This window comes from Antechinus flavipes, chromosome 3, assembly GCF_016432865.1.
Source record: "Antechinus flavipes isolate AdamAnt ecotype Samford, QLD, Australia chromosome 3, AdamAnt_v2, whole genome shotgun sequence".
NCBI lineage: Eukaryota > Metazoa > Chordata > Mammalia > Dasyuromorphia > Dasyuridae > Antechinus > Antechinus flavipes.
Genome location: NC_067400.1, coordinates 349,807,345 through 349,821,459, shown reverse-complemented (window position 1 = coordinate 349,821,459; position 14,115 = coordinate 349,807,345). Strand labels below are relative to the sequence as shown.

The 14,115-nt window shown below is 33.1% G+C and overlaps 1 protein-coding gene across 2 annotated transcripts in view; it reads left to right on the top strand.

Annotated features, from left to right (window-relative positions):
• The window catches only part of EPB41L5 (erythrocyte membrane protein band 4.1 like 5), a 142,785-nt gene that overhangs the window by 87,871 nt on the left and 40,799 nt on the right, over positions 1–14,115 (top strand). Inside the window, exon 17 of one of the 2 annotated variants that reach the window (XM_051985732.1) lies at positions 767–5,648. The exons of the other annotated variant lie outside the window; for it this stretch is intronic. Within the exon in view, the coding sequence (XP_051841692.1) occupies positions 767–947 (181 nt within the window). The 3' untranslated portion in view covers positions 948–5,648. Of the gene's footprint in view, positions 1–766; positions 5,649–14,115 lie in introns of those variants that run through there. 2 annotated transcript variants of the gene reach the window in all.

Below are 14,115 nucleotides of genomic sequence, written 5' to 3'. Positions count from 1 at the left end.
TGCTAATTGGGAAAAACGATATCAGATTCTAATGCTATAATACAATTTATGCTATAAATAAATTATTTTTCTATAAGCAATGAAATCTTCCTAAATTCATCCATCAAAGTTCTCGTTTTCTGTTGTTTCTTGTTTTAAGACTGATGCTTTCAAAATATCTTCTATACTTATAATAAATACATAGTAATATGCACATAATATCCTTATGGAAAAAAAATCCTCAATTAGAAGACTGAATTATTGTTTTTATCAAATTGCTGGCCCTTTTTCATTTCTTACTTTAAATTGCAATATCAGGTACAGGTACAATGTGATACTTTGCTCTTTGGTGAAATCTCTATAAATCTGGATTTTGTTTGCACTTGGAAAACCTGCCTTCATTCTATTGTTTGTGCTTTAATAAGCATTTTTTTTTCTTCTTTAAATTGAATGAGATACTTTTTTTTTTAATTCTATATTTGCATGGAATGGAAGTTTAGTTTTGGTTTTGCATTGCCAATTAAGACCTTTAATACTGCCATGTGTGAATCAGCCTTTTTTGATCTGTATTTCAACATTGATATGACATCTGTAAAATGGCAGTAGTAAAGGGGTTAGTTTGGTAATCTTGAGTTTCTATGTATCCTTTTTCTTTATTTCCACTTGGGCACACTCTTCTTCCTTTTCCACATCCTCTTTTGTCACTTTGTCTTTTACCTCCTGTACTTTCCACCCTGTCTATTTCTAATGACTAACTGTACTCCCCTCCCACTCCCCAATCATCCAGGCTATCTGATGCCAGTGACTGCTGTCAACGTGGTGGAACCCAGTGGAGCACAGGGGCCTTGCCACCACCCCAGGCTGCTTGTAGAAACTACACTGACTTTGTCCATGAACGCAATGTGAAGAATTCAGGAGTCCATCGTGATGTTGACTATACTGTCCATGCAGCCATGACTGAAATATAATTGGTGGTTAGCCAGATTTAAGGCATTGGGACTGCTTTTGTGATGCCATCTGGTGGTATACTTTTACTAAGATGCCTTAAATCAAACTGAGGGAAGTTGAGAGGAAGCCAGTTCTAAATGCCAAGTTTTCCTTTGTGTGGTGCTTTTTTGTACTGAGCCCTTTTGAGAAAGGAAATAAGAAATTATGTGACACAAATAATAATGCTAAGTGTTCTTGCATTGAAAAGGGTGTGCATATTGTAATTTTTTTTAAGGTTTCCTTAAATATGTTAGGTCCTTATTGATCAGTGGGTGCCTTAGCAGATCTGTGTCTATGTGTGTATGTGGGATGTGTGTGTACACAGTGAATGTATGAGTGTACATAACAAGCACATATGTATACATGTACACATAATATGGTCTATTCACCTCATTAAAACTAACAGATTTCCTTTTATTTGGGAGAAGACAATAAACCTTAACACTGGAAGGAATGGCATATATTTCATCTCTGTACAAAAGTATTTTTATTTTAGTTGTTTATAATATATATTTGAAGGAAAGAATGTGATTTAATTTTTTTAAAAATGCTGCTTGTAATCAGTATATAGAGATGTCTAAAATAGGGTTTTAATCTACTCTTAACAGTAATTTTGATAAAATTATTTCAGTTAGCAAAATAAATTTGTTGCTGAATTATCATTTTAAATGAAGACTAAATTTCTTTCTTTTTGAAGAATTGTGCACCAAATCTTAGCTCCCATTCATACTCATCTTGTGGAATGTACTCTGATAGACATTCTGTGTCCCCTCTTAAAAACTTTTTTTAAAAAAAGTTCTTTTTTTTTTTTTTTTTTTTTTTTAAATGGAAGCAGACCTGGACATCAATTCTGATTTTTGGAATTCTCTATCATGACTTTAATCATCATACTCATTTGATTCAATTACTAGAAGTAAATCAGTGATGGTTCTGATGGCTTTCTCTCCTCTGAACTCTCTACATGTTTTCTTCCAGTTTCTTTCACAGATATTCTGAACTCAGAATGAACTCCCCTACCTAGCTTGGAGAATTTGTATTATTTTTTTTTTCCTCTTAAACATGTATGCTTTTTTATGTTTACTTAGAAACCAATAGACATCCTGTTATTGCCTGTTAGTAGGTAATTTAAAACAATGATCTAAAACACAATTACTAATTCCTGCAACCAGGTCACATATTGACTTAAGAAAACCAAATTAACATTTGTCATATTTTTTATTTCATTTTGTTAAATATTTTCCAGTTACTTTTTAATCTAGTTTAATCTAGTTTGGATAGAGTTTGGTACATCTCATTTAAAACAGCAGATAATTGAGAGTATTTATCCGTTTTGAATGTTTCATATTCTAATGAAATAGCAATAAATTAAGTTCAGGAGGAGATGGAAATCCTAAGAAAATCTGCTGCTTTTCAAAATTTATCACTTAGATTCAAAACAGGGTTTTAAAAAACATATTTTGGGCTTATGGATATAAACACAAAATTAATAAAATGGAGTCTGTAGCAAAGGGTTTACTTAAATGGAGGTAAAGGTAATTAGAAAGTATTTGTCATTGGTTACACCTGTGAAGAATTAAAGCTGGAGACAGTCCCACAGTGTTTTATCTTCTAATTTTGTATAAAACAATAAGCCTCTATCAAAAACAAAAAGCCTGTCTTTGCTTCTGTGGACCATCATCAACATTTTTTTTTTTTTTTTTTTTTTTTTTTTTTTGGGACAAGCTGTTTGTTTTATTCTGAAGGACACTATAAAAACAGTGTGGTGTATACTTGGTTATATCTTTTTCTTAAAAGTAGGAAACTTTTATAAGTGAATTTTAAATGGGAATAGCTGTTTGCTTAAAACTTCAAATTGGTCAACAAGGGACCAACTGTGTTATCAGAAACTGAAGCTACTTAATACATTTTTTAAAGATACCCTGGTCTACAGTTGAATAAAGTTTTAAAGGCTTACCCAACATTAAGTTTGTTCTGTATCAGGAGAATAAATCAAATATAAGTTTCTGCAACTAATTGCTTGTTATAATCAAATTAACCACATATAAAACACTGTTATATTCAGGGAAGCCTGCAATGGGATTAAATTTGCATTGATTTAATGAATTTGTTTGGCAGGATCATAAATCCTAATGTCCTTTTGAATTGAATTAGTGATGTACCATTCCCATTTTATAGGTGTTAAGAATTAGAGGATACAATGATTCAGTTACTTACCTGCTGTCATATATTTAAAAGATATCAGGGGCTTTCTAACTGTTAATTACAATTTTTTTTCAATTTTGTATTCTTCACAAAATATTTTAGAAATTTTTCCCCACACCTGCTTTTGCTGATCTTTGGTAATACCACAGTGGGGTGACTTTACAAAGAAAGTTAGGGTTTTATTTATTTATACTTTTTTGGGGGAGGGGGGAAATAATTTTAGAGGCAGCTAAGTGCCTCAGTGGAACTGACCTTGGAGTCACGAAGAGCTAAATTCAAATCCAGATTCAGTCACTTACTAGTTGTATGACTCTTGACTCTCTGTTTCCTCATTTGTAAAACAAGGATAATAATAGTACCTATAGTATCCATCTCCTGAATTATTGTAAGAATAAAGTGAGATAGTATTTGTAAAGTTTTTTGTATACCTGAGAACAGTATGTAGATGCTAGCTATTTTGCAGTGCTAGCAGTTTGTAATCTGAAAGCAATATGTAAATATTAGCTGTCCATGGGAGTCAGCTTGATTAGGTAGTGCACTTTTTTAGAAGTGAGGAAAACTTAGGTTCAAATCCCACTTCAGGAACCTGGACATGTCATTTATTTTCTCTGCCTCAATTTTCTCATCTTTAGAATAATAAAGTTAGATTTGATGGTCTCTGTGATTCCTTGCAGCTTTATAATCAATCATCCTATTGTGACATGTTTTAAAATATAAAAATATGTATAAAATGTAATCCAAACATCCATCCCTTCTTGATTTTTTTGTTGAATTATTGAAGGTAGCACCCTGTATCTAGATAGTAGAGTGTGGAACAGTGAATTAAGCAAATAAGATGACCTCTGAGTGAGGGTTCTTACTGAATATGTGTGGTTAGTATTTTAATTACTCAGTTGGTAAGTGTTCCAACAGGAACACTTAGATATTGACAAAGTGGTTCATGGTATATCTTTACATACTGTTCTTCTTTGGACAGTTTTTTACTAGGAGCTCTAAATTTTTTTTATCAATTATGGTATTTGCAGGCTGTGTTTAATATTCGATATACACTGGGTAGATAAAAATGTAGAAAATAACCTTTTCCTATTTTTCCTCTATTTACCCAAGTAATGCTTTAAGAAATTCACAAATGTAAATTGTAAAAGGTGTAAAACATTTCCTGTTACTGTAGCAGGCAATAAGTTAAGAACATTTACTTTTCAAAATCAGGATACTTGATCTTACATAATACTTAAAGTCCCTGCATTCATTCAGCTGCATTCTAATTTCATAAATCAAAAAAGTAAGTTACAGCTTGGCATTGTTGTGCATTTAAAAATAATTGCTAAAAGAAAAATAAATAATTGCCATGGGTTTCATTCAAATAAATTTATCAGTCACATCTCCCTTTTTGATATGAAAGGCAGCATGGTGTCTAGGATAGAGAGCTAATTTCTGAACTAGAAGACCAGGGTTCAAATCCTTTCTTGGTAACACTTTGGACTTAATTAACTTTTTTATTGTTTTGCATACATTGCAGAGGAAAGGTACATAAGTAGGGTAGAAGTTTCCTCAGTCAGGACTTCATTGTACCAATGAAAATCAGAGGTCTGGTCCATATTCTTATTCCTAAATTGGGTTTATGATCTCATTTTCTGTGGTTGACTTGTTATTTCCTCTGGGATATTTTGTAGCACCTCAAATTCAGCATGTCTGAAACGGAATCCAGTATTCTTCCTTAACAAATTAACCCTTCTGAATTTCTTTTTGCTATTGATGGCACTACCCTTCTCCTTGAATGAACCTCAGTTTTAGCTTTGAAATATTTCTTATTATTTTTGCATCTAATCACTTGCCAAAGCTAGTCAATTTTACAAGTCTCTCTCCTTTCTTTTCTACTATGTTACTGCCACCATCCTGTTTCAGGCTGTCATAAGTTTTTGATTATACTATTGCAATAGAAATAAAATGAAATTTTATATATATAGTATTGTAATCGCCTCTCAATTGATATATTTTCTTTGCCATGCTCCAATTTTATTCTTTATTCAGCTGCTAAAGTAATTTTCTTGATACTTAGTTTAGACTCCTTCTTCTATGCAAAAAAGGAACCAGTTCAAGAAGATCCTAAACAGGGAAATGTGCACTTAGAGAAGTAATACATAAGTTGTAAAGTTTATGGTTCTAAGAGCAGAGAATAAAATCACCCTTTTATTGGACAGAAATTTGAAAAGATAATCATAATTTCAGCAGCCATGAAAGGATCTCATTTTAAGGAACTTGCTTTGAATGTGTTTTTAAAAGGGAATATTTACCTTAAAATAGAGATAGTAGAACCATCCACTGCATTTATTTATTCATTCATCTGTTTGCTTATTAAATTAAAAGCAAAATGAGAAAAAACAATAGAAAAGAGAAAAAAAATAAACAAAACCAAAAAAATGGCATGTGCTCAGCTGAACATCAGGGAGGATTCAAAATATATAATAGAAAAAATTATATTCATGAGTTTCCAACTTTTCTTTACTTCCAGTTAATTCTTTTGATCTCTACTGAGCACTTTATTTTTTCTTCCCACCTACTCCCCCAAGCAGGTTACAGTTAAAGCACAGATAGCTATATGTATATACACATACATACATGTTTATACATAGACATGCATATCCACATATACTCAGACACATGAATTTTCCATTTACCCATAAACTGAATCTAAAATATTAATATGGCTAACATAAAATGTAGATGTTTAAGATCAATGATTACTAACCTTTTTTTTCCTAGTAAATTCTATTCCTGATCCTTGTGGTGTTTCTGTATATCTTTTTATTTTCTATCCCTAACTCTTGTACTCCTTAATTTCTGCTCCTTAATTTGCCTTGCTATCACTTAATCTCCCTTCTACACACCCGTGGATGTTTCCTATCCTTTCCTTTCTACTTGACCCCATTCCCATTAATCTAATCACCTTTCTGAATCTTGACCTTATTTTGACCTACTTCCCTTTATTCCTTTCCCATTAATTTACATATTTTGCTCCATTATCATTATTTTACATGCCTCTCTTGTACTCCACCATATCCTTTATCCCTTGCCCATTAATCTACACAACTTGGCCTACTGCTTTAAATCTTCACACCCTTCTATATTCTACCTTATCTTCTTTCTTTTCCCCATCTATCCCCCCTTATTTCTTTATAGATTTTGGAGAGTGCCAATATACCCTTCATGATATATATGTGCTGTTGCTTATTTAACCTATTCCTGATGTGAGTAGCTTTTCAGAACTATAAGCCCTCCTCCCTCATCTAATGCCTCTGTTTTCTTTCCACCTCATTTTTATGATACAATAATTTTTATCTTAACTCTGCCCCAATCTTTCTTCTGAGCTACCCAGTTGCTACTGTCAATATTAAATGTTTCCAACTTCAGTGTGAAAAACAAATAGATTTATCCATGTTAAGATCCTTGAAATTAATCTTTGGTATTGGCTTGTATATGTTAAATTTTCTATTAAGTTAGGGTTTGGTCCTGAAAATCTGAAAGTTCATTGAATGTCCTTTTTATTTTTTGTTGGATATTATGGATAATTTTGCTGGATGTATTTTTGGCCATGGGCCTAGTTCTTTTGATGAGTATATCTGATTCCAGGACTTGCGGTATTTTATTTTGGCTACTGATAAGTCCTGTACAATTCTGATTGTAGCTCCAGCATATTTGAATTGGTTTTTTTCTTGCAAAAATTTGTTTTTGATCTGGGGGTTTCAAAATTTGGCAATAATATTTCATTGTATTTTCCACAAAGGATCTCTTTCAGGTGGTGATCAGTGGGTTTTTTCTATTTCTACTTTCCCCTCCTATCATTGAAAGACAATTTTATTGAATTATTTCTTGCATTATTATGTCCATTCCTTTTTTGGGGGGGCATAATTTTCAGGTAGTCCAATTATTATATTTTACTTCTTGATATGTTTTCCAGATCTGTTGTTTTTCTTCTAAGATGTTTCACATTCTGTTCTATTTTTTCATTCTTTATATTTTGTTTTGGTTTTTTTTGGTCTCTTAGCTTCACTGCCTTGCCCAGTTCTAATTTTTAAAGAATTGTTTTCATCATGACCAATAAACTGGATAGAAGTTGCCTTAGTTCTTTGGAGTATACCACCTCCTTTTTTTCATACAGGTTGGCAAACCTTGATGTCATCCTGTATTCTTCTCATCCCACCTATCCAGTCAGTTGCCAAATGTTCCTATTTTCTCAAAATCTCTGAAAATAGTCCTTTTCTGTCCACACAGCACTTTCCTATTTCAGTCCCTTATCACTTTTGTTCTGGCATTCCATTTTCAGCTCATTTTTCAGATGGCGACCTGAGGCAAATAAGATTAAATGATTTGCCCAGCCTCACACAGCTAATATCTGAGGTTGGGTTTGAATTCATGAAGATGAGTCTTCCAGATTCTAAATCCAGTGCTCTATTCACTGTGTTTCGTGAATTGTCATGGCTTACTAACTTCCTATCCCCACTCCAATCCATCATGCACAGGTCTACCTGAATAATTTTCTTAGTTCAGCTCTGATAAATCTCTAACTCCATAAATTACTGTGGCTTCCTATTGTTAAATGAGTAAAGAGGTTCTTAACCAATTTGTGTGCTAGACTTCTCTGGTATATTAGGGAATTAGAACCTCTATATAAAAATAAGTATTTAATTTTCCATGAAATTTATTCCTGGATTCCATGAAATTTATCCATGGGTTCATAGTCTAGCTAATGAACCTCTGCTGCTGCTTTTTTTTTTTTTTTTTTTTTTTTTTTAAAGACTATAAATAGATCACTAGCTTCAGCCTTGTTAGTATCTAGCCTTGTTAGAGCTTAATCCTTTTCCTTTATTCTGGCTGAGGGCAAATGTTTTTCATTTGTTATTCCCCTGTGCTTCCTCCATGAACTCTTTCCTGAACTACTAGTGTCCTCCCTCCCTATTTACCCTAGTTGTGCTTTTGTGAGTTGTCTTCTCTGATGCAATTCAAAGCCCAGGAGAGCAGGGATTTTGTCATTTTTGTCTTCATGTTGTTATCTCTTAGCCAACTTCTAGCACAGCATCTTAAATGCATGTTGTTTAAACAGAAATCTTCAGAGTCATCCCATTCATTATCCATAAGAAAATGAAAATTTCTTAACCTGACATTTTGAGCCTCTTCACAATTTGATTCTAACTTACTTTTCTATCCATAATTCTCTTCATATGCTACATGGTTTTTTTTTTAATTTTAGATTTTTATTTAATAATTACTTTATAATGACAGAATCCATGCCAGGGTAATTTTTTTTTTTTACAACATTATCCTTTGCACTCGTTTCTGTTCCAATTTTTTTCCCCTCCCTCCCTCCACTCCCTCCCCTAGATGGCAAGCAGTCCTTTATATGTTGGATATGTTGCAGTATATCCTAGATACAATATATGTTTGCAGAACCGAACAGTTCTCTTGTTGATATGCTACATGTTTTTGCAAAAAATTCCAGTATATCCTGCCCCTTACCTCCATATATTCACACAAACTATTCTTAATGCCTAGAGTTCTCCTTGATCATTAAATGCTTTCTTATGTTGTAAGACCCATTTCCAGCACCAATTCCTCCATGAAGTTTTCTGTACACTAAGTTCTTTTGCATGTGATGTTTTATACTATTTTGTCTAGACCGCTTCTTCACTCTTATCACATTGTATCATTTTGTTCTCCGTCTCCTGATAGCAACCCCCAATTTTGCTGTAAATTCCTAAAAATGCAATGACTAATTTTTTTTTTACCCAATACATTTTTACTCCTAATGCTTTGCACATATTAGACATTTAATAAACGTTTAACTTGAATATACTTTGTGACTTGGAACAGGTTGTCATGTGAAATAACATTAGTGAACCAACTATCCTGTTCACTCTCTTTAAAATGAATTGGATTATACAACTGTGGATATCTTTAAACTAATGTCAAAGTTAAATTCCAGTTCCATCACTGATAAGTTTTTCTTTGAACTGGCTACCATTTGTATATTTTTAACTCATTTGTAAAATGTGATTACCATCTATTTACTTGGTGAATTGGGAAGTCCTGAACTTGTTCAGGAGACTTGTCTTCTCCTCCTAGCTCTCTTGGACCTCAGTTTCCAAATAATACATTTATACTAATCATTTGCCAGGGTTATGAGGAAAATGCTTTGGAAACTTGGATCATTCTATAAATACTAATTAGTTAATACTAATTAAATTAATATTAAAAGCAATTTGTTGGGAAATGAGGAAGTTGGACTTAGCTAATCAATAAGGTTCTGTCTAATGTGAAAGCCAAGTCTTGAAAGCATAAATACAAAAGTAACTTTATAATAGATTTTTCAAGTTCTTTAAGAAGCTGGTTGAATGAGACATTTATACGACTGGCACATAGTAGGTAATTCCTTTCATTCCTATTAGACTTGTTCTTTCCATTCTCGTATTTGCAGCTAGGCATGTTGGTGTCTGCACTAAATTCTATATTCATATAGTGAGTTCTGTGGGTCCACTAGGTTGCCTAAGGAAGACTCTCAACTCAGATTGGAAATATAGCTGGTAATTTCTGAAATCCTCTATGTGACAGATACAATTAAAATACATTTCATTGTGTAGAGAAAGGGAGTTAAAAGTAATTACTAAGTGTTGATAACAGGATAGACAAAAAGGATCATACATATAAAGAGAAGTATTAAGACTTTCAGGCTTCCCAGAAATAAAAGGAGTTTCCTGCCATTTTTAGTGAGTAATGACTTTGTTTTTTCCTTTAAATGAAAAATAATGTGTAGATTATCCAAAGTTAATAACTTTCCTTTTCTTGAAAGAGTTGTTCTCCTATGCTCCTTCGTGAGGTCACTAGTCTGACCAATGGCTGGTTAACTAGAAGCTGTAATTCTAGGTTTTAGGGGTGGCTGTTAGAATGGTCTTTCTACATTTTGTTTCTTTATCAATGCTGATACTTTATATTAGCTAAGATAAGAATTAATGCTTTCTTTTTTTTTTTTTTTGTTCTGAATTTGCAATGTACTAAAAAAAAAAAAGGAAATTGCATATGAAATGGAATGCATTTTTGTACAGCTTGCTTTTTTTAAAAAAGTTGTATAATAAATGCAGAAGTGTCAAAGCTGCCCTTGTTTTTTATGAGAACAGCTTTTTTCAGAGCTAAGTGTGAAAGCAAGGAATTTCTCAGGGTGAAACAAATTTTGACACCTGACTTTTCTTTAAAACAACATGAAAAAATAAAATCCTTATGTTTGTTTTCCTCTTTTGGTAGCATCCAAGCAGATGCTACACCACAACCTTTTTGTCCTTGAGTAAAGACCAAACATCACAGCGAGTTTTTGTTTTTTAAAATATATTGAATCTTAGCCTAAAGATAACATTCTTTTGTTATTTAGAAATATTCTCAGCCCTAATTCTGATAATATAATAATTGGTACTACTAAATATTTTATTTTGTTCTGTCCCCCTGTGTTTTTTTTTTTTTAAATTAAAGTTCTTGTCCTTATTTCATTGTCACCTTTTGGTGACTCTCCTATCTCAAAAAGAACTGTTAAAACATTTACTGTTAAAACAAATTATTGTTGTTAAGCAAAACCAAATCAAAACAATCAGAATATGTTTGCCTTCTCCTAGCCTTTTAGTCTGCTACCTCTGTGCTGAGGCAGGAAGAATATTTTGCCATTGTTCCTGAGTGGTAAAATGTAATTTATACAAAATCATCTTGAAAATAACTTTTGCAGAGATATTTTTTCCCCCTATTCTTCTGTGGTCATCCACTTACTCCTGATTTAAATGAATCTCAAAAGGTTACCTTAGGAACTTAAAAAAAAACTGAACAATTGAATTTCTTTCCAAATTAAAAAACCACAAATCTCTTACTAGATTGAAGTAATTCTTTCAGTGTTTTGGAAATGGTTATAATCATTAGACAAATAAGGTTTATTAATTTACACAATCATTCCTTTAATTTCATTTTTTTTTTATTTGCCTTTTGAGGGTTTCTCTTCCACCATTTTGAGGGGGGGAAAGAAAAAAGAATATATTCAAGATTCTCGTCTTAAATATATTTGAAATAGCTGTAGTCCTGGTTCAAAAAAGTTAAATCAGAGGTGCATCCAATATATTTAGATTGATTGGGATATTTAAGTCTGATATACCTACTGTCTACCTTATGATATACCTCACCAGTGATAATGATGCTTGAGACTATATAAAAATTATATGATGTTAAAAAGTTAGAAAGGACCTTTATCCCCTACTTGAATCTGTCCAGTGAATGGGAACACTATATCCTAAAGTATTCCATTGCATATAGGGTATATTTAATTGTAATAATGGTTCTCATTTCAAGACAAATTCTGTCTTACTACTTCTACCTTTTGTTCCCATTTCTTTCTTGTTCTGATCCTTTTTTTTTTCCCCCAACAGATTTGTCAAATATACACCCTAGGTGCCAGAGTAGGCCAAACCAGATTAAAAAATAATTTGATAACATTTAGCAAAGAAAAATACAATAGAACATATGATTACACTTCAATATTGTCAGTATGCAACTATAAGGATCCTTATGTATGGTTTGTTTTTCATGTCCTACTCTTCATAATCCTACTTTAGATTTTTTTTTGGCAGAGATACTGTAGTGGTTTGCCATTTCTTTCTCCAGCTCATTTCACAAATGAGGAACTGAGGCAAATGGGCCTTGTTCCAGGTCACATAGCTAGTGAATATTTAAGGCCAGATTTTAACTGGGGAAGATGAATCTTCCAGACTCCAGACCGGCATGCTATTCATTGTGCCACCTAGCTGCCCTGTTATTTTGTATACTATGTTTCATGTGAAATAACTTAAGACATTCTGTTTTAACTTAGAATTGGCTTCTCCTTTTGCGCTACCATAGTCTTTTTGGATCTTGGCTTTTGTCAACCAGGATCATAGCTATCACTTATATTGCGCTTAGGAGCTACGGAAAGAAATGTGAAAAATGATAGTCCTGATTGAAAGAATTTACTATCTAATAAATTACTTATACAATTGCTGATTGAAAAAATCTTAACCCCCTGGAGCCAATAATTTTAATTCACATTTACCTGATTTTTTTAGTGGTATCATCAATTTATTTATTTATTTTTTAAATAATTTTTTATTGATAGAACGCATGTCAGGGTAATTTTTTACAGCATTATCCCTTGCATTCATTTCTGTTCCGATTTTTCCCCTCCCTCCCTCCACCCCTTCCCCCAGATGGCAAGCAGTCCTTTACATGTTGAATGGGTTGCAGTATATCCTAGATACAATATATGTGTGCAGAACCAAACAGTTTTCTTGTTGCACAGGGAGAATTGAATTCAGAAGGTATAAATAACCCAGGAGGAAAAACATAAATGCAAGCAGTTTATATTCATTTCCAGTGTTCTTTCTCTGGGTGTAGCTGCTTCTGTCCATCTTTGATCAATTAAGGCTCTCTTTATCAAAGAGGTCCACTTCCATCAGAATACATCCTCAAACAGTATCGTTGTTGAGGTATATAATGATCTCCTGGTTCTGCTCATTTCACTCAGCATCAGTTCATGTAAGTCTCACCAGTCCTCTCTGTATTCATCCTGCTGGTCGTTCCTTACAGAACAATAATATTCCATAACGTTCATATACCACAATTTACTCAACCATTCTCCAATTGATGGACATCCTTTCATTTTCCAGCTTCTAGCCACTACAAACAGGGCTGCCACAAACATTTTGGCACATACAGGTCCCTTTCCTTTCTTTAGTATCTCTTTGGGGTATAAGCCCAGTAGAAACACTGCTGGATCAAAGGGTATGCACAGTTTGATAACTTTTTGAGCATAGGTCCAAATTGCTCTCCAGAATGGCTGGATGTTCACAATTCCACCAACAATGTAGCAGTGTCCCTGTTTTCCCACATCCCCTCCAACATTCCCCATTATCTTTCCCTGTCATTCTAGCTAATCTGACAGGTGTGCAGTGGTATCTCAGAGTTGTCTTAATTTGCATTTCTCTGATTAATAATGATTTGGAGCATATTTTCATATGTCTATAAATAGTTTCAATTTCTTCGTCTGAGAATTGTCTGTTCATATCCTTTGGTGGTACCATCAATTTAATTGCACCAATACTATATGCTTGTAAACTGAGTTAGATTAAATTAATATTGAGCAAAAATTTCGGAAGCACTTTTAACAAAGATAAAAAGACAAATTGAAAACATCCCCTGTTCTCAAGAAGTTTACGTTGCATCTTGGAATTTTCTGTAAATTTCTCATAATAAATCACTTAGTAAGTTTATATTAATGTCATCTCAGAAACTTTATTTTACAGTTGTCTTGACTGATATTATGAATGGAAGAGGGATTCCCTGCAGATAGTGAGGTTTTGCAGATGCACCTGGTTGTGAATAATTGCATCAAGACCTCTTCAAAAACTGAGCTTTCTAAATAATATTTGCAGTCACAATTTCAGCCTAACCATCTACACAGGAGGAAAAAAACAAAAACAAAAAGTGAATTGGGACTGCCTTTCAATCAGACCATACTATATATTGAATGGATAAATTGTGGAATTGGACTATCAATATACTTAGTTATTGAAGATAAATAATAAACAAAGCTTAGAATCAAAGAAGAGAAAGAGAATGATTAGATTTTACTTGGCAAGTTGATGTTTTTGATTTAAGTTTTTAAACCAATATTCTAGTGGTGTTATGTGCTTCTGAATTATAGAATATCACAATAGCTGAAGAATTAGAGTTGTTGCTTTTTAAAGCAAAAAAATCACACAGAACAATGGAGAGGTATGAGTAGGCCAGCCCCAGAGCAATACTTACACCGGAAGGCTCCTCACAGGACCTTTTTTGGCAAGTTCAATACTTCCCAGTGTCTCCAGGCTCCCTGTCTTCCTGTGTTGACTT